Here is a 22290-nt window from a genome sequence, read left to right on the forward strand (position 1 = left end):
TGTGGGCAACTCCGACAAATTACCTAGGAGACTTCATCTGCATAGTAAGACAACTTTTGTTCACAGTGAAGTTCTGCCCCCAACTTCTCAATTTCTCCATTGAGCTCAATGAAACTTTGTCTATGACCACCATAATTTGGGTTCATTCATTTTACCTAAAAATCACTTTCTACCTCTCTAAAATTCTCTACCAGCCCTCCTTTATGAAGCGGGTATTTAAGCCTCAACCATCTGCCCCTTCTCTGAATTTCACCTTTGTGAGACTCTAAAGTCCATGCACATTAATAAATTTTATGGCTTTTCCTCCTATTAATCTATCTATTGCCAGTCATTTCCGTTACCTTGAATTCAGAGAGAACAGAATGGAAGCCTTCTTTCTGCCCCTATAGAACTTTTAAACTGTTAAACCTAAAATTTCCAAAAACACTCTCTATTTTTCTAGATATGCCAATTTACAAAAACTTTCTCACTCCATCAACAAGTGTTAAAATATGGTTTAGGTGACAGCTATATCCATATAAGTCTACTACTGTCTGAAAATGAAAAAGAAGGGGGAAGGCAGTGGCCCAGGTGTGACTTACTGGGTTTATTCATCAGACCAGGTAAAACTGCACCGAAAGACTCCCCAGGTTTTTAAGGCAGCTGATAAAATGGCAAACAGAGCAGCACTTATGGCTCAACAACTGAGAACACTGGGAGACTATCCTTTCTTAAATACAAACTATGCACTCACAGGCAGCCCTGCCTTTCAGAAACGAAGTTCTCTGGGCCAAGTACTTGAGTTAAATCTTAACTTGAAATGGTAAGAATTTCAAGTGGAAAACTAAGGTCTTTCCCCTATAATTGCTTGCCTTCAGCTCAAAAGTCACTCTATTTGCCTGTAGTAAGAAAACGAATCTGGGCTCCATAGTAAATATTTTAAATGTTAAACTTTGTCAGTAGAGGACACTGTACATATATTGTAAGAGCAGAGAGTTTTGCTTTCCAGTTCCTTTGCAGTTCCTGCAACCAGACAGCTTTTCTAGATTTTGCTTTTCCAGTGACCACCTCCTCTAGTGAGCACAGCCTCTTAATTGCCATGTTGCAGGTACAGTGTACAGCAGGCAGCAGTACCCAGCAGGCAGTAGCTAGCTACCTCTGATACTCTCTCGGGGAGTTTTGCTGCACAGTACATGTTCTAAGAAGCCTTCCTATGAACAGTACACCCTAGAATGCACAATTCTCACAAGCTCCAGAGGTAGGCTTTAAGTAAGTTCCATGACATAGCACATTGTTGTTTGCAAAGTCACACTGTGCCCGCTGTAACAAGGTCCAGATATCTTAATGAGGGGAGCAGTCTTTTTTACCTACTACACCAACATCGTGAAAAAAGAGAAACAAGATTTGGTAGCCTTTTTTGCATTTTGGAAGCAATGTCTACTATATTCGAGTGTGGTGCCTCTGCCCTACAGAGCCACCTGGGAAGTTTCTAATTTTGAGTAAGGAAGAGAATGAAAGAGGCTCTGCAGCAAGTTGAGGCTGCAAGTGAAGCTGCTCTATCACTTGAGATTTACAATCTAGCAGATCCAATGTTACCTGAATTGCCTTTGGTAAAGAAAGCCACTGTACAGAGCTTTAGACCAGGGGTGTCCAATCTGCAGCCTTCAAGTACTTGCTGATTTTATAGGGACTTCTGTTTACCTGTGGTATTGGAAATGTATGTACAAACCATTTTTTTGCTAATTAGCTTTGCTTAGTGTTTGTGTATTTAATGTGTGGTCAAAGACAACTCTTAATCTTCCAATGTGCAGCAGAGAAAAAAAGGTTGGATGCTCCTGCTTTAGACAGTGTGTACCACGGCAGCTCTTGGCTCTAGGAAATTGGTACTGGAGAAGCAAGCTTTCCCCAACACTCTATATAGTGAAAATTTCCAGTAAATGCCAGACAAAGGATTTTCAGCAAGTCCTACTGGTACAGTACCACAGTGACTTTTCTATCATTAGGAAAGTGACAGCATTGGGTTCACCTCTAGAGAGAAAAAGGTTTCTTATATCTACTATTCTTACATTCTTGAGAATTCTCTAATTCCCAATCCTTCATTATTCCAAACCCCTTTATACTTAGTAATCCTTTATATTAAACTCTCCCTATTCCAAAACTCAGACTAATATACCTAATTATAGGTTGGATGGTTTGATTCAGTGCTAAGAAAACCAACCCAAGACAAACACAACATTTAAACAATCAGTTCATTTTCTCAAGTTTTCGATACTTATAACTCAAAATTATACAGGAATGATTTAGGCAAAGTTTAGGCATAACACTATATCCATGTCAAATTAATTTTGACACTCCTTAATAGGATTATTTCAGGTAGGGTTTAGCAAACTGTACATTCCTTCTCCAAACATTCTATATAGTCTCAACTAGAAGTAATCACCCCTAACTTATAATGACCATATTTACCATGATTTTTAGTAATTCCTTATCTCTCCTATTATTCAAGCTCTAAAAGACATAAAATATGGAGGCCAAATTGAAAATAATTTTATGGAAATAACTTCCATTATCAAAAAGAGTAACACTTACATGTAAATACTGATAAAAAGTTGGGTCAAGGTTACTGGTTTGCTTACTCCACATTCCAACTACGGACTTTATAACTCTAGCCAGCTTTTAACTACAAAGAAACCCAAAACAAGTTTGCGATGATAGGTTGGTACAATCTAAAAGTATCTTGGGAAACAGCTTAAAATGCAAAGAAGTCACAGAAACATCATCTTAAAACAGCGTCTGAATGTCTGTTGTATCTTTTAAGTAGAAATACACTAAAAGATTCACGATTCTTTAACAGATCAACAAAAAGACCCTAGCAAATACCAAGGATGTACAGACAAAAAAACAAACCACCAACCAAAAAAATCCCACTGAAGTTACTGAACAGAGGAAGATACCCATTATTCACAAAAAGTAGAAAATAACCATCAACACTACCAAAAAAGGGGTGAGAAACCATAGTACCTTAGGCAGTAAAAAGCAAATCAGTAGTTTGTGGCGTTTCTTTTAATGAATTATGAAATCATACTTTACTTTCTTAAATAATTAAAAAAGAAAACCTAAATATTGCTCACAGTTAGTTTTCAATTAACTCCAAAATGAAAAGTATGAATTTTTTAGTAGCAAACATAAAGGGAGATGTGTCTAAAGACACAGAACACACACACACACACACAAAAGGGTGCAACACAAAACAGAAATGATTCTTCAAGTAATGCTTTATATTTACTGCTTACAAATCTGCTTCAGAAAAACAGAAATGCTGGTTTTACATGAAAGTGTCTTATTTTTTAAAAAATTATTTTAAGTATGTTTATCTTACTTGAGAGAGTCCAGGGGACGATGCATGTCCCGGGGGCGTTGCCGCAAGATTTGGATGCCCCTTGTTTATTTCATGTGCTGAATAAGGGGAAGGGGTCGGAGGTCCCGGCTGTCTTGCTACTTGTGTTACCTGTGAAGAAATCAGTATTGAGAAAGAGCACTGTATTAGTAACTCAAGCTTAATAAATACAGCTGAACTGGCTAACCAATTTCTAAAACTGGATTTTCTGCCTCATAATAAGTAAAATGCTAAATAATAAAGACTTAAAATATTCAAAATTGGAAAAGTAAAAAACTTTGAAAAAATAAACATGAATATTCTCATCAATTTGATGAAAGATTTTTTTTTTTTTTTTGCAGTTTTTGGTTGGGGCTGGGTTTGAACCCACCACCTCCGGTATATGGGTTTGGCGCCCTGCTCTTTTGAGCCACAGGTGCCGCCCAAAGATTTTTTTTTTTTTTTTGTGGTTTTTGGCCGGGGCTGGGTTTGAACCCACCAACTCCAGCATATGGGACAGGCGCCCTACTCCTTGAGCCACAGGCGCCACCCTGATGAAAGATTCTTAAAGGAAAGAAAATCTCAAAAATCAAAAGCAATAAAGAAAAAATATAAGTGAAAAGAGCCAAACTTGAAACTATAATGTATAATGCCATTTTGTAAAAGGAACAGAAAAAAGAGATAAATGGTTGCAAGGTAAAGAGATGAATACAAGGAGATTTTGAGGGGAGATGACTTAACTTTTCAGTATATTGATGATGGTGAGAATTACATGACTCTGGTTTGTTAAGACTCATAGAAGTATAAACTTACAACGGTCCATTTTAGACCAGGCGTAGGACTCACACCTGTAATACTAGCACTCTGGGAGTTGAGGCAAGAAGATCACTTCAGCTCAGGAGTCTGAGACTAAAATGAGCAAAAGTGAGACTCAGACTCTACTAAAACAGGAAAATTAGCCAGTCATGGTGGCAGGAGCCTGTAGTCCCAGCTACTCAGGAGGCTGAAGCAAGAGGATTGCTCAAACCAAGTAGTTTGAGGTTGCTGTGAGCTAGTCTGACACCACGGCACTCTACCTAGACTACTCTGTCTCCAAAAAAGGGGGAAGGGAGTAGTGCATTTTATTTTTATATAACTTTTACTTTAATAAACCCAAGCCAAAAAACCCAAGTTACTATAGAACATCTCATTTTGTCTTTTTATAAAGTACATCTAAATATGTATTACATGCATATGTGCAGAAGCATTTCCTGACACATACCTACATGGGTATGCATACAATACACACATACATACTCCTACACACATATACATACAAATGTAATATGTACATATTAAAAAAATCTATAAGAAAATACACCAAAATCTTAACAGAAAGCATTACAGATATTTCTTCTCCCATTTATGGTCGTAAACTTATACCACACAAAAATAATAGTATATGTATTTATGTAACCACTAAAAATTTTATTTTCTTCCTTTTAATAGGCAATAAATTGCCCATCAGCCCATGGCAGATATGAAACCACTTCACTCAACTTCTTTGTTTTTGGCCAGGGCTGGGTTTGAACCTGCCACCGCTGGTATATGGGGCCGGCGCCCTATTCCTTTGAGCCACGGGTGCTGCCCACTTCACTCAACTTCTTTCTATTATCTACCTACCAGTCACTCCCAGCCAGTTTCTCTCTCTCATAGCCCAGATTAACAGTAACAGTGAATGCTAGGCAACTCTGTACTTCTGTAACAAGAACTCAACTCTCCTCGCAGCATGACTCAAATTTAGGTGGACCATGAATCCTTTGAAAATCTACTAGAAAACATAAATTGCCTCCTTTTTTTTCCCCACAAAGTCAAACACTGTTGGCCCAGACTACAGTGCTGGGGCCTCACATCTCACAGCAACCTCAAACTCCTGGGCTCAAGTAATCTTCTTGCCTCAGCCTCCTAAGTAGCTGGAACTACAGTCAAGTAGCTAGAACCACAGATCTCTGCCACCATATCTGGCTAGTTTTTCTATTTTTAGTAGAGATCAGGTGTCACAATTGCTCAGGCTGGTCTTGAACTCCTGAGCTCAAGAAATCTAGCTACCTTGGCCTTCCAGAGTGATAAGATTAAAGGTATGAGCCACCGCACCTGGCCCTAACTACTTCTTAAAATCCTATCTTTAAATGTCTAAAATAAAATATATAGGAATATGGTAAAAACTGATTATACTGAAATTAATGTTGAAAATGTTGAAACGTAATCCCAGCATTTTGGGAGGCTGAAGCAGGAGGGTCACTTGAGACCAGGAGTTTGAGACCATCCAGGTCAATAGACTAAGACCCTGGTTCTATGAAAAATTAACAAACCCCTCCAAAACCAACAAGGTACGGTGGCTGAACTCTGTACTCTTAACTACTAAGGAGGCTGAATCAGGAGAACTGCTTGAGCTCAGGAGTCAGAGGCTGCAGTGAGCTATGATCAGGCCACCTTACTCCAACTTGTACAACAGAGTGAGATCACGTCTTAATCAAATAAATTAAAATAAATTCATGATATAGTAGTACACATATTCTTTTTAAGCGTGGTTTAAAATTTAGAACTGATGGCAACTGCTGCCTATATTCATAGTTCAAACAAATGCCAAAATTCCCTATTAGACATTTTCTCCATCTCGGTTCTTAGATATTCTGCATTGTACTAAAAAGTGAATAAACTGTCCCCAGAGAGAAAGAAAAGCTGGACTTCTAATGACATTAGATTTTCCTGGAATTTACTGAGTTCAGTCAGAAGCTCTGAAGATAATCTAGTCCCTAGTAATGTAATCCTAGAGTCTCTTATATCTCCCTTTAACAGACAAACATTTTCAGGCTTAACTACCTGACCCATGCTGAAATAAAACTGACTCAGAGTAATAATTAGGACCAAAAGTTGATAGGTTATAAGAGTCACAGAATGCTATAATGTGACCAAAGATTAAGACGTGAAATAATTGTATCTAGTTTCTTGTTTCCCATTTTTAAAAACTTTATGATTTCCTCAGAAAATTTTGTTTACAATTTTGAGTAAACACTACATTTATAAGGGAATAACGTTTACCATGAAATGTTACAGCACAAATAAATCTCATCAAAAAAATTTTCAAAGGAGAAAAATTAGACTTTTATTTCAACTTCTAACTTTAGAAAATAACCCACAATAAAGATTTCTTATAATCAAATTTCTCACCAAAAAGGCTGACATATTATTTTGCATGTTAGATTAAATACTTTGATATTCCACTAAAATGTCAACATGGATGGATACATACATATTTTTCGTAAAAATTAGCACAAAGAAGTGAAAATAAAAGAACAAAGAAGTTAGAAATATAAATCCAATTAGATCAATTCCACAATTTATCCCAACAAAACAATTATAACTTTACCCATGACAATACTTCATAGTATATAAAAATATTAATGCTATTGATAAAAAATAAATACTGACTGAGCGTGGTGGCTCATGCTTGAGGTCAGGAGTTTGAGACCAGGCTAAGCAAAAGCAAGATTCCATCACTACTAAACATAGAAAAATTAACACATCACGCACACCTGTAGTCCCAGTAGTTAGAAGGATGAGGCAAATTTTAAAAAATTAAATTAAATTAAAATTAAAAAAAAGAAGGCTGAGGCAGGAGGATAGCTTGAGCCCAGGACTTTGACATTACAGTAAGCTATAATGATTCTTACTGCCTTCTACCTGGAGTGGTATCTGTAACCTGGGGACTGCCAGGTTATATTATATTGTATTATATTATATTATATCTTGAGAAGTATACATGGATGACAATACTATAAAGAATACCAGGGGAGGGCAGCGCCTGTGGTTCAGTGGGTGGGGCGCTGGTGGGTTCAAACCCGGCTCCGGCCAAACTGCAACAGAAAATGGCCAGGTTTTGGGGCGGGCAACTGTAGTCCCAGCTGCTCGGGAGACTGAGGCAGGAGAATTGCCTAAGTCCAGGAGTTGGAGGTTGCTGTGAGCTTTGAGGCCACGGCACTCTACTGAGGGCAATAAAGTGAGACTCTGTCTCTAAAAAAAAAGAATACCAGGGGAATATTTTTCAAAGGCAGATAGTGATAAGAGGGAGTGATAAATAGGAAAGGCCACAAAATGTTTTAACCTTTAAAACTGGGAGAGGATGAACAGTTTCTGCTTTTAAATTATTTGTTGAGGTTTATTTTAAGTTGTATGTACTTTAATGCATGTATGTTTTAATTCCCTACCTCCAAAAAACATTTAAAAATAAAAACAAGCAATTATTCAAGAACTGGGGTAAAATATTAGTGGCCCTGCCACTAGTTACATTCTTATTCTGCACAGTAGAATATAAAAAAAGAAATACTGCAACATGAAAGAAAACCTCTAAAAAATTTTTTTTATTTATTTATTTTTTTGAGACGGAGTCACTCTCTGTGGATGTGGGCAGAGTGCCATCGGATCACCACAGCTCACAGTAACATCACTCTCTTAGGTTCAGGTGATCCTCCTGCCTCAGCCTCTTAAGGAGCTGGGACTCCAGACACAAACCATAACGCCTGGCTAGCTTGCCTAGTTTTTTGTTTTGTTTTGTTTTCATGGCGCCGGCTCTGGCTGCCTCCTCCCAGTTCGGCTCCCGCCAAACAGTTTTTCTAATTTTAGTAGAGACAGAGTCTCACTGTTGCTCAGGCTGGTCTTGAACTCCTGAGCTCAAGCAATCCACCAGCCTCCCAAGAGTGCTAGGATTACAAGAGTGAGCCACCTTGCCCAGCAAACCTCTAATAGGTTTACACAGTGAAAATTAAGTGAATTTTCATTCAAGATTTCTAGTTTAAAATAATCTACTATAAAATCAATGGTATTTGGTAGTTGCTGACCAATAACTTGAAGGATGTCTTGAAAATTTTAAGGTAAATCCATTAAGATTAAGCAAACTAAGATTAATCATTAAGTCTAAAGTTGATCTATCATTTAACTCAACCTGACTTAATCAAATATTTGGGATTTAAGAACTAATGTACATGAACTACAATTTTCAAATAATAAAAACATACCAAACAATTTCCTTAAAATTATCATTCCTTCATGACTCCAGAATAAGGGAAATGCCATGTTGGAAGAAGACTGGGAAAAAATTAGCTGGTTGTAAGGAACAGGGATTAGAAACTAAGGAGACAGCTGGAAAGAATGGCCACCTCCCAGAGGACAACAGATACTGAGACACTCAGCTGTAGTTAAGTGCTGCCACAATGGAATTCCAGGTAAGTAATGCTACCATCTTCCAGTTTTTCAACAGCAACCAAAATCAAACCTTTTTGCATGAAATTTTCCTGACTTCCAAAACACTGCAGAAGCCAAATAAAACACACAAAAGCACACATCTGTATACTGAATACACAGTAGCTAGTATGTAGGGGTTACCTCATGAATATCACTAAATACGGACTTGCAACTGAGTACTATATTTTTATTATACATACATACATATATACATATATATGGTGCTTTAAAAAGCACAGCAATTAAACCAGTTAATAAGGACTAAAAACAGTGAACTCTTAAAAGATTCCTAGCAAGCGTATTAGTTTTTTCAGCAACAAGTGATTCATATGAAGATAAAAGGCATATGATTTATGTCTGAGACATCCTTTACTTTTTTAGTCCAAGATAAAGTTTACTTAGTGAAGTCATCTAAAAACTTTCCAAAACCTGCAAATCCAATGTGGAAATGACTAAGTTCAATTTGGGGTAGACTGGAAAGATTCCAAAGCTGCTTTTATTTGGGTAATTTCAATATACTAGGCTCCTCAAACAGCAGAATGAATAAGGAAAGGTTTTCCCTTCATTAATTTTTTAAATAATTCTTTTTTTTTTTAACATTTCCAATGCATACTAATTTTACTGTCATCACCTAGGATAAGAGTTCTACGTAGGAAATCAGTCCTTCTAACCACATGCTTAGCTCAGGGAACCAGAGAAGTAAATCTATTCATGGATATGAAAGACCTCTGCAGTCTTAAGAGGCTTTGTTCATCCCTCCAAAAAAAAACAACCAACCTCTTTTAAGCAAGACTTCTTTTTCAAAGGTATCCATCACCTTGTTTCTTGGTTGATTTTTTTTTTGTGATAAATGTTTATTCTAACTTAAGGAATTAGCCATGTAACTGCCACTGTTAAGTTCTGACCTATTAGCAAAATCTCACTTAAATTTATAAAGTCCTTTAACCCTAAGGTTTTTAAGGAGCTTTAATCTTTTAAAAATAGTATTTAAATTTATTGTTTCACGTTTGGTCTAATGAGGCATTACCCGGGATGGCTTAAGTATCTCTTACAGATGTCTAAGTTTGTTTCCTTTACAATTACAGGTCATTGGGCATCTATAATCCCAACTACTTGGGAGGCTAAGGCAAGAGAATCGCTTGAGCCCAAGAGTTTGAGGTTGCTGCAAGCTGTGACGCCACAGCACTCTACCTAGGGTGACAGCTTGAGACTCTGTCTCAAAAAAAAAAAAAAAGAGACAGTCATGGGCTTCATCAACCTTGACTTGCAGCTAAAAAAGTTGAAAAGACTGTGTGAAATGACAGAAAGGCACACCTATATTGATGCCACAGGCAAGGAATCAAAGCTGAGGAATAGTAACAGCCTCAACAAGAATACTGTTAAAATGATCCTGCAATCAGAACACTTCCAGGAAATGAACGCTGAATTAGCTGAGCATGTTCTTGCCGGTAACTTTGACAGATTCAGTCTGAGGAACTCTGTTGGCAGAGATGTCATTCTCTTCTTCAATTCTCTTTTACAGAAAAGAAAGCAGAATTCAAATCTTTATGAAACCAATTAACAGCCTTTCCGTTTCTTCACTTTTCCTCCAGCACCTAGAGTACCCTCTGTGTCATCATTGTCCCCAGCATCCTCTTGAATGCACTTCTTCTTTTCTGCATGTTCCCTTAACTCCATTCGGGCAAATCTTTGGGCTTCAGTCACACATGTTCTGTCAACATCATAACCTCATCATCCTGTGTTGGAAAGACAGTTTCTTCTCAATTAAGTGTTCTGTGAGCTGGAAGAGCTCTACATCATACTGCGTGACAAAAGTAATAGCCTTTCCAGAGCGCCCAGCTCTAGCTGTTCAACCTACTCGATGGATATAATCCTTGGAATGTATAGGAATATCAAAGTTGACAACTACAACCACATGGGGTATGTCCAAACCTTGGCTTGCAACCTGGGTTGTTAGAAGAATGGAAGGAGCCTTTGCCTTAAACTTACTAAGGGATTCCAGACACTTACTCTGACTCATCTGTCCATGGAGGGGAATGGCAGTAAATCCAAGACTTCAGAGTAGCAAAGCTGTTCTCTGAGTATTGTTACAGGTGCTACAGAATATTATAAAGGAGTTTCCAGCCAATTCGTTTAGAATATAGACCAGGTAGGTATCCTTGAATTTAGAAGGAATAAAAAGATAGAATTGCTATAATTTTCCAACTGTCTGATATTGAGAAGAAACAGCACATTTCACAGGATTCTTCAGAGCTGCTCGTTGAAGCTTTTGCACCTTCTTGGCCATGGTAGCAGAGAAGAGAAATGTTTTCTGAATTCGAGGAATCACTTTGAGGATCTTGTCAACCTCTGACTCAAAATCCATGTTCAATATCTGATCAGCTTCATCCATGAACAAGTATTTGAGAGCTCTTAAGTTGAAGCCTTTTGTATTTTCCAGATGGTCAATTAGTCGACCATGGGTTGCTATTACTATATGTGGTTTTTTGCCAGGGCCAGAGATTGCGACATTGAATCAATTCCACCCACAACCACAGCACACTGCTCTCCAATAGAGGACCCCAGGGCTTCAAACTGCTCTGAGATCTGAAAAGCCAGCTCCGGAGTGGGAGTGAGAACTAGGGCAAATAAAACGCTGGGGTGTCTCGGCAGTGCATTCAGAATGGGCAAAGCAAAAGCCCGTTTTTCCAGAGCCGGTTTCTGCCAGCCCAGTGATATCACGACCTTGTAAGGCCAAAGGAATAGTTTTGATCTGAATCTTGGTGGGCTCTGCCCATCTCAACTGGTCACAAGCTTCACTCAATACATCTGTTACACACAAGTCTTTAAATGTTTTCCTTTCCTCTGCCTCCACTGCTGGCTGGGGAGCTTCATGCTCCTCGGGCTATTTCAAATCATTCTAGTTCTTCCTTGATATCATTTATTTTGCAAAATCTATAGATATTAGGAAATAATAGCTGGTCTACTCAAAAAATGAGTACTACAGTGGACACTAGAAATTTTACTTTTATCATGATTTTTAAAATTCTTCCTAATATTACCATTTACAATCCCAGTCTATCACCAAGAGAAAGAAAGAAAAGAAGAAAATTACTTTCCTTAAAGTAATTAATATATATAACTAATTACTATATTAAATTAATATATAGTAAATTAATATATATAATTATAATATAATATAGTATAAAAAAGGAGCTATACTAAAGAGGTTGAACTATACAGAATTCCAGACATTCAAATATGTTTTACTTTAATAAAGAAAAGATGATTTCATATGATTCTTCTAATACTTAAATAAACACATTGTGGGTCAGCACTGGGTTCAATGCTGGGAGTTATTTTTCCTTTCTTGTTTAGTAACTACTCAACAGAAACAAGAAAAAGAAAACCACTAGCTATTTTTATCAGTTGATAATGGAATGCCTACCGCATGTCAGTAAAAATGCTAATATAAAAAAGAAAAAATAATTAAGGGGGAAAAAAATACCAGCCCTCCAAAACTGTTTAGGCATAAAAGGTAATAAAAAGTAGACTATATATGAATCCTTAAAGACCAGAGAATGAATTGTTATAAGCAGAATTCTAAGATAGCTCTCAATATTCCTGTCCCTAATGTACACACCCTGTATAATTATCTCCCCTGCAGATGGGTGAGACCAGTAAATATGATGGGATATCATTCCTCTGACTAATTAATCAGCTCACTTTGAATTAATTGAAAGACAAGATTACCTGGGAAAGGCCTGAATTAATTCAGGTGAACCCTTTTAGAGACAGCAATTCATCAGAGATATTCTGCTGGCCTCCAAGATCAAGAAAACAGCCATGTTATGAGAAGGCAACATAACAAGGACCAGAGGATAGCCTCTAGAAGTTTCCCCTCTAGAATAACCACTAACCAGCAAGAAAATGAGGACCTCCATCCTGCAACCACAAGAAATTGAACTCTTCCAACAACATGAACGAGTATCATGGATGTAAACTCCAAGATTTATATGAGGTTATAGCCCTTGCCAATACCTTAATTTCAGCCAAGTGAGACCCTGACCAATACCCATAGCAACTGTGAGATAATAAATAGCACTGATTTAAGCTGTAATGTTTGTAGTAATTTGTAATACAGCTTTAGAAATATATAAACCAGCAGGAAAAACTTTACATGCAGAGAAAATAAGAGGTACAAGACGCTGAGGTCAAGGAGCTAAAGGCCATGTGATTAAAGTGCTAGAAGATAAGACGAGGTTAGTAAATCATTAGGCTAAAAAGAAATGGTCTATATTACTTAAGGTCTATATTACTTAATGTCTATATTACTTAAGGTCTTGTAGGTATGGTAAGGACTTTGGATTTTATTATGAGTGTGACCAGATCTGATGTTTTCCAAAGATCGTTTTGGTTGTTCTGTGAGAAAAAGAACTGAAAGGAAGGCGATAAATTAGTTTAAAAGCTATTGCAGGCCAGGCACAGTGGCTCACACCTGTAATTATTCTAGCACTATGTTACACCATGGCCGGTGGATTGCTTGAGCTCAGGAGTATGAGACTAGCCTGAGCAAAATCAAGACCCATCTCTAAAACTAGCTGGGCATGTGGCTGTAGTTCCACCTACTCAGGAGGCTGAAGCAAGAGAATCACTTTAGCCCAAGAGTTTGAGGTTACTGTGAGCTGTGACCCCATAGTACTCTACCAAGGGTAACAAAGTGAGATTCTGTCTCAAAATAATAAAATAAAATAATAAAAGTTATTGCACCAGGTACAGTGGCAAGGGCCAATAGTCCCAACTATTTAGGAGGCTAAGACAAGAGGATCTCTGGAGCCCAGGAGTTCAAAGTTGTGGACACTATGATCATGCCTGTGAGTAGCCTCTGCATACCAGACTGGGTAACACAGCGAGATTCCCTATTTTTTTGAGACAGAGTCTCTCACTCTGTTGCCCAGGCTAGAGTGCCCCACATCAGCCTAGCTCACAGCAACCTCAAACATGTGAGTTCCAGTGAGCCTCCTGTCTCAGCCTCCTGAATAGCTCATACTAAAGGTACATGCCACAATACCCAGCTAATTGTTTCTATTTTTAGTAGAGACAGGGTCTCACTCTTGGTCATACGGTTCTCTAATTCCTGAGCTCAAGGAATCCTCCGTCACGGCCTCCTAGAGTGCTGGGATTACAAGAATGAGCCACTGCACCTGGCTAACTCCCCCTTACTTAAAAATAAAACTCAAAGAAACCTATCACAATAATCTTGGCCACAACAGACAATGGCTTACACCACATTGGTAACAATGAAGATAAAAGTTAAGTGTTCCAGTTTGGGTTTTATCTTAGAGGCAGAGCCAACAGAACTTGCTATTGATTTGACTGAAGAGGTAGAAGGAAAGAAATGAGAATTGATTGATTGATTCGTTTTACATCTATTTATTGAGAACTTTATATCAAGCATTATTCTAGGAGCATGGAATATATCAATGAATAAGACAGACTAAAATCTCTGCCTTCATGGAGTTTACTTTTGGTTATCCTTTCCCCTAAATCTATCCTGCCTCTAATCCTAGCTCACAGTAATACAGACTGAGCAACCTAAATCCAAAAATCTAAAATGCTCCAGAAGCCAGAACTTTTTAAGCACTTAAAGGAAATGCTCATTCTAACACTTAAGAGTTTTGGATATTTGGAATTAGGGATGCTAACCAATATAATACAAACATTCCAAAATCTGGAAAAAAATTATGAAATCAAAGACACTTCAGGTCCCAAGCATTTTGAATAAGGCCTACTCAATCTACACTTCTACCCACCCCCACCTAATACTTCAGCCATAAACTTAAAAGCCATCCCTGATTGTCATCACTTTTATATACACTATATAAAAAGGCTATCACTTTCATATGCACTATATAACTTAATTCTGTCTACTATTATTTCTTCTATCTACAATATAAAGTTTTTGTTGTTGTTGTTTTGAAACAGAGTCTCACTCTGCCCTGGGTTGAATGCTCTGGCATCATAGGTCACAGCAACCTCAAACTCAGTGGTTCTCAACCTTCCTAATGCCACGGCCCTTTAACAAAGTTCCTGTGGGTAGCGACCCACAAGTTGAGAACCGCTACTCTCCTCTTACCTCAGCCCCCCAAGTAGCTGGAATTATAGCCGCCCACCACAACACTTGGCTAGTTTTTCTATTTTTAGGAAAGAGGGGCTCTCACTCTTGCTCAGGCTGGTCTCCAACTCCTGAGCTCAAAGGGATCCATCCACTTTGGCCTCCCAGAGTGCTAGGGTAACAGGTATGAACCTCCAAACTCAGCCAATGTGAAGTTTTAGATACCTATTAGATATCCAAATGGAAGCACTAAATAGCCTGTTGAATATATAAATCTAAGCTCAAAAGCGGAATCAGGGAGAGAAGAGAGAATCCAGAGGCTTACTCAACATTCCAGGTAACATCTAAGAGCTAATTAACAAAAGTAGGAAATGAAAAGATAAAAAAATTTGAAATTTATAAATAAAAGACAAAAGCTAAAGTCAAAAATTATTTCTAGATGAATGTAGTTAACGCTAATTCTTGCACACTCAAGACTATGCTCACTCTATGTAATTAATATAGTTTATTTTTCTACTTATAATTCTGAAAGAAAAAAAATAAGATCATCAGAATAAACAAGTAATATCCTAAACTAAAATTAAATCAAAGTCCGAAACTCAGAATTCCAAAATATAAGCAAAAAGTGACTAAAAGATAAACCAATTTCAGTAGTCCTGGGATCAATACAGACCCAGTATCGCAGAGAAGACATAAACAGAACTTAAACAAACAAAAGAGAAATCAGTGGAGGCTGGGCATGGTAGCTCAAGCCTGTAATCTTAACACTCTGGGAGGCCTTTTGAGCTCAGTAGTCTGAGACTACCCAAGCAAGTGAGAGAATCCCTCATTACCAAAAATAGAAAAAAATAGCTGGCCATGGTTGTACACACCTGTGTAATCCCAGCACTCTGGAGGCTACAGCAGGAGATTGCTTGAGCCCAAGAGTCTGAGGTTGTGGTGAGTTGTGATGACACCAGTAAACCAGGGGTAACAGAGTAAGACTCTGCCTATTGATATTAAGGACAGAATCAATTTCATATGATGCCTAATTTTACCTACTCTGTCATCATAAACAAACTATGTGATAAATGCTACATAAAATGTACTTAAGGTATTGCTGACAACTAGAAGTAACAGGTCTGAAAATCAAGAAAAGCTTGGTAACATTTGAGTTATACCCTAAGAACTAAAAAGGTTCAGTTCAGACCAAGAATTAGAGATAGTATTTTCAAATGAAAATTAATACCTGTAAAGAAGCTATGTTTGAACATCATACTTGAAGAAAAATATATAACTAGTTGGGGAACAAGTAACTACATCCTTAAAATAAATTTCATCTACAAAAACAGCTTTTCAAGAAAAACTTTTTTTTTTTTTTTGGAGACAGAGTCTCAAGCTGTCGCCCTGGGTAGAGTGCTGTGGTGTCACAGCTCACAGCAACCTCAAATTCTTACGCAATTCTATTGCCTCAGCCGCCCAAGCAGCTGGGACTACAGGCGCCCCCACAACACCCAGCTATATTTTTGTTGTTGTTGTTGCAGTTGTCATTGTTGTTTTAGCTGGCCTGGGCTGGGTTTGAACCCACCAGCTTTGGTGTCCACGGCTGGCACTCTACCCACTGAGCTACAGGCACCGCCCAAGAAAAACGTTTTTTAAATGACAAGATGCTTATAGTATAATTTTAAGTAAAGAAAGGAAGATAAGAGTTTGTGGTACACTGATACCAGCTGTATTTTTTGGTTTAATGCATAGCAAAACAACTGCAAACAACATGTCAACGGGTGGCATTAACATTTTGTTAGCAAGATCATGGGTGATGTTTTTCCTGCCATTTTTCTTTGAGTTTCAATTTTTCTAACAGGTACATCATCAATTTTATAGTGAACAAAATCTGCTATGTAGAACTTGGTAGACAGCTTTCCAGATCAGCCTATAAAATTGTACTTGAGTCAATGAGGTAGCTGAGAAAGCCAAGGAGGTCAACACTATCCGCTGTACCTCTGCATCCATTCAGAGCAATCATCACTAATGAGGCTCATCATCAGATTGCCTCCTTGCAATCCTTATACAGACAGGAATAGGACTCAATGAGTAATAAACAATAGTGCTGCACACTAGTGCCACTCAGATTACACTATTACATATTACACTCCTGTTACTAATTCACGCAAATTTCACTATTTCTTATATGGCTACTTGAGAATGTTTTGTACTTCCAGCTAAAGTGTAAACGTAGAGAATAAAAGAACTCTCTTTTCCGCTATTATTTTCCCACAGAACTTAGGCCAACAAATAAAAATGAGAAAAGAAATTTGTCCACAAACCCGACCTGAATTTAAAAAAAAAAACTTTTTATGAAAATTATTAGTTTCTAAAAAATAATTAGCCTGTAATCCCAGCACTTGTGAGGCCGAGATGGGTATATATATATACCCTGAGCTCAGGAGTTCGAGAACAGCCTAAGCAAGAGTAAGACCTCACCACTAAAAATAGTTGGGTGTTGTGGTGGGCACCTGTAGTCCCAGCTACTTGGGAGGCTAAGGCAAGACGATCACCTGAACCCAAGAGTTTGAGGTTATTACGAGCTAGGACACCACCTCAACAGAGACTCTGTCTCAAAAATATAAATAAATAAATATTGTTAAAAAACAATTAGCACTCCTAATAAAGCACCTGGACAATTTTCAGGCTTTAATGTTTTTTCTTCCAGACAGCTTCCCACCCAGTCTATCTGTCAAATCATCTTCAGTTATATATTTTATTAATCTTATATTCATGTCAGTTAATGACTGACAAATATGTCTAAAACATATATCTCGTGCCCCATGATCGCATTAATGTACACAGCTATGATTTAATAATAAAAAAATAATAAGATACAAAATTAAAAAAAATAAAATAAAATAAAACATATTATCTTTAGGTGATTTCATCCTTGTGTGAACATCATAGAGAGTACTTGCATAAACCTGGATATTATCACATACTACACATCTGGGTTATATGGTACAGCCTATTGTTCCTAAACTACGGACATGCACAGCATGTACTGAACACCACAGGCAACCGTAACACAATGGTATTTAGTATCTAAACATAGACAAGGTACAGCAAAGATACAGTAAAACCGGGCAGTGCCTGTGACTCAAGGAGTAGGGCGCCGGTCCCATATGCCGGAGGTGGCGGGTTCAAACCCAGCCCCAGCCAAAAAACACACACACACACAAAAAAAAGATACAGTAAAACCCTCATGGGAACCACCTGTCCTACGTGTGGGTCCAATGCTGACCAAAACGTCATTATGTTAACGTACCTCTTTCCTTTTCTCTTTTTTCCCCATCTTTTTTAGAGACAGAGTCTTCCTATATTACCCAAGCTGGCCTCAAACTCTTGAAGTCAAGGGATTATCCCACCTCAGCCTCCCAAATAGCTGGGACTACCAGCGTGTGCCCCCAAACCCAGGTCTCTCCTTCTCTTTTCCACAAATGTCTTTGTAAAGAGAAAAATCTCTAAATTGGCCTTTCAGAGTCACTTCCTTTGAAAAACTTTGAAATAAATATTTGACACAAACTGCTAATTAATTTTTCCAGAATTTTTAAAAAGTTATTAAACAAATGCTTATTCAACAAATGAAGACCAAAAATATACCACTGATTTTGCAAATCTAAAAAGTAACAACATAAAGGTTCTTTGGGATTGTTTTAAACAGCTAAAGAAACTAATATCTGGAGTGGGGAAAAAAAGAAACTAGTATCTTTCCCTTGAACATTCTGCACTCTATATGGCAACTAATAACCATGGAAGGACAGGTTGAATGCACAATGGACAAATTTCTAACCCTTTACAAAATCTTCCCCATAGGATTCCCTTGACAACAAGATATGCTTTTAAATAATAAAAAGGGAATTGTATAAAGAAATTAAAAGCTCCAGCGTCTATTAAAGGCAACAATAAAAACTGAGCTCTCTATTTAAGCCACTAATTTTATGGCCATAATAAATCCATGCCTTGAAATAATGATCTTTATTTCTTTCTCCTTAAAATAATTAAAACTACGTTCACCACACAATGACAGTTCAACTTCCCATAACTTATTTTAGTTACAACTGGTCCACACATCAATTGTGGGTTTTTTTTTAATAATGAATATACTTTGCAAAATGGCCCTGAAAGGAATAGCCCATATTTCAAAGAAACACATTATCAAAGTTTGCAACATTAAAAATTTGATTCTTACTCCTACTGTTTTCTTCATTGAGAAATTCAAAAGGCATTTCTTACTGACATTTAATACTAGAGTGCCCCTCTGTTATCATTAAGGTTAATATTTCTTTTGAAGGAGAAAAATCAAGTAAATAATGTTAAATATTTTAATTAGCTGCCCAATTTAATGTTTAATGAACAAATCCACATTAAATATCAACAAGAAATCCTAACATTCATAAATGTCATTACGCAGGAGATAATCCAAGATGAGAAGGAAAAAAGGTCCAGAATAAAACAAATATATATATATATACACACACACATATATATGCGCGTGCGCGCTTTTTTAAGAAATAGGAAGGGTGGGTAAAATCTTAATAAGATACATGTCCACTTAATACACTGTGGACAGTGTAATTGACAGTATAACTGATCTATTTCCACATACTGGGAATCGGGTCTACAGTGCAATACAGCACCCCTGCAATGGAAGTCTTGGTCCAGGCTAGAAGAAGAAATCTTATCACTAAGAATCAGTGAGCACTCATAGACACAATTTAGAAAAATGCAAAGTCACTGTTCTACAAAAGAAGATCATATAGATTTCTAAAGAGTTCTATTCCCAAAAAAGTTACATTATGTCTTGTTAACTTATTTGTGAGAGTTTTATATTTTTAAAGGCAGCTTCTCATGCAGTAGAATGCAGTATTTCATATGAACTGTAAAGTCAGATAGACCTGTACTCAAATTACATAATGTGATGTTTCCAAGCCCCGTTTTCCTTATTTAAATAAAAGTTTTCATAGGGACTAAACAATATCATTAAAGTAAAGCACTTAGCACAGTGTCTGGAATAGAATAATCACTCAATACATGCTAAAAAACTACTAAATTCAAATGAAACCATACCAGCAGGATGACATTGGGCAAGATATTTTACTCTGTATTTGTTCACCCAACTAGTAAGGAATATAAATAACTTACCTCATGCAATTTGTTTTTTTTTGTTTTTTTTGTTGTTGTTGAGACAGGGTCCCACCCTATGCCCCTGAACAGAGTGCAGTGGGTGTGGTAGCTCACCACAACCTCAGACCCGCAACCTCAGACTTGCAACCTCAGGCTCGGGCTGCGGGCACCCCGCTGCCTCAGCCTCCGGAAGCCGCTGGGATTACAGGCACTCGCCGTGGGGCCGGCTGGGTTTTTCCATTTTTTTTTTTTTCATAAATTGGGGTCTCACTGTCGCTCAGGCGAGATTTGTTAGGGATTAAATATATTAATGCACGTAAAAAGCTTAGAAAAGCACCTGTTACAGGCTCAGTGCCCGTAGCACAGTGGTTACGGCACCAGCCACGTGCACCAAAGGTGGCAAGTTCGAACCTGGCCCAGGCCAGCTAAACAACTGCAACAACAACAACAACAAAATAGCCGGCATTGTGGCAGGTGCCTGTAGTCCCAACTACTTGAGAGGCTGAGGCAAGAGAATCGCCTAAGCACAAGAGTTTGAGGATGACATAGTGAGACTCTCTCAAAAAAAAGAAAGAAAGAAAAAGAAAACCACCTGTTACATAGTATTACTCAGAATAATAAAGAAAATGTTCTACACATTGAGAAATCCTTATCTGAAATGCTAAGGGGTGGCTCATGCCTATAATCCTACAACGCTGGGAGGCTGAGGCAGGTGGATTACTTAATACTTAAGGTCAGGAATTTAAGATCAACCTGAGAAACAGCAAGTCCCAGAATCTACTAAAAACAGAAAAACTAGCTGGGCATTGTAGTCAAAGCCTATAGTCCGAGCTTCTGGGGAAGCTGAAACAAGAGGATTGCTCAAGCCAGAGACTTTGGGGTTACTGTGAGCTATGATGTCACCACATTCTACCCAGGGCACAGAGTAAGACTCTGTCATTAAAAAGGAAAAAAAAAAAATGACATTCTATGATCAGAAATGATTCATATTTCATAATTTTTAATATTTGTACTATACTTAACGAATTCAGCATCCCTTATCCAAAAATCCAAAACCTGAAATGCTCCAATGACCATTTTCTCTCAAAGTCATGTTGTTACTCAAAAACTTCAGATTTTGGAACATTTCAAATTTCAAATTTTTGGATTAGAAATACTCAACCTGTACAAACTATTCTGCCAGTTTCTCCATGGTCAACTCCTCTGCCTAGGATTGATCACTTTATACATCATAATTCATTACACTATGGAGCAGTGTTTTCATCCCCCAACTCAAAGTATTTAAAATTGGAGTATGGGCGGCGCCTGTGGCTCAGTGAGTAGGGCGCCGGCCCCATATGCCGAGGGTGGCGGGTTCAAACCCGGCCCCGGCCAAACTGCAACAACAACAAAAAAAAAAAAAAAAATAGCCGGGCGTTGTGGCGGGCGCCTGTAGTCCCAGCTACTCGGGAGGCTGAGGCAAGAGAATCGCGTAAGCCCAAGAGTTAGAAGTTGCTGTGAGCCGTGTGACGCCACGGCACTCTACCAAGGGCGGTACAGTGAGACTCTGTCTCTAAAAAAAAAAAAAAAAAAAAAAAACTGGAGTATGTTCACTTATTTCAACATACTGTAAGTCCAAACTTGTGTGAATCCGCATCTGATGGTTTGTTAAAGGTCCTCATCTACACATCATCTTTCCCTAAAAAGTTACAACCACACTCTACTCCTCCAAGCATTTTTCCCTAATGGAAATTCATAATAATACTAGCTCGGAGCCCATAGCATACTGATTACGGCGCCAGCCACATACACTGAGGCTGGCAGGTTTGAACCCAGCCTGGGCTAGCTAAACAACAATGACAATTGCAACCAAAAATAGCGTGCCTTGTGGCGGGAGCCTGTATTCCCAGCTACTTGGGAGGTTGAGGAAAGAGACTCTCTTGAGCCCAAGAGTTTGAGGTTACTGTGAGCTGTGCCATCACAGCACTCTACCAAGGGCGACAAAGTGAGACTCTGTCTCAAAAAGAAAAAAAGAATTCCAAAATATATTTACTTATATATTTTGTCTCCCCATTAATATAATTATTACTGTCTCCTCCTCAATTCCCCACATGTACTTAAAACAATTTACCACAATTCAGATCTGGTAAAATGAAAACTCATAAGGATAAGAATCACCACTGTTTTCTCACATTATCTTGTACAAAATCTTTCATAAAGCTATCATTCATAAACGTTTTCTGAATCAAATCTATTTCAATAGCCTTAGTAACTCTGCCAAATCTCCAGCAGGAATTTCCAAGAGATCAGAGGCTTTCTGAGTTGGTTTTACATTTACAATGACAGAAAAGTGATGTCAAACACTTTCTACCATATAGAAAAGAAGAATAAAGCTGAATTCCAGAAAGAAAAGCAATATAGAAAAAGG

At 37.9% G+C, this 22290-nt stretch overlaps 1 protein-coding gene and 1 pseudogene across 22 annotated transcripts in view; both read right to left on the reverse strand.

Annotated features, from left to right (window-relative positions):
* Positions 1-22290, reverse strand: part of EIF4G3 (eukaryotic translation initiation factor 4 gamma 3) — a 353942-nt gene that overhangs the window by 253964 nt on the left and 77688 nt on the right. For all 22 annotated transcript variants that reach the window (XR_008377043.1, XM_053577412.1, XM_053577414.1 and 19 more), the window contains one exon: positions 3359-3487. Coding sequence is in view for 19 of the 22 variants with exons in the window: in XM_053577409.1 (XP_053433384.1) it covers positions 3359-3487 (129 nt within the window). In the remaining 3 variants the exon portion in view is untranslated. The remainder of the gene's footprint in view (positions 1-3358; positions 3488-22290) is intronic.
* On the reverse strand, positions 10193-21544 carry LOC128575429 (probable ATP-dependent RNA helicase DDX47; annotated as a pseudogene).

Source organism: Nycticebus coucang, chromosome 22 (assembly GCF_027406575.1).
Source record: "Nycticebus coucang isolate mNycCou1 chromosome 22, mNycCou1.pri, whole genome shotgun sequence".
NCBI classification, from domain to species: Eukaryota; Metazoa; Chordata; class Mammalia; order Primates; family Lorisidae; genus Nycticebus; species Nycticebus coucang.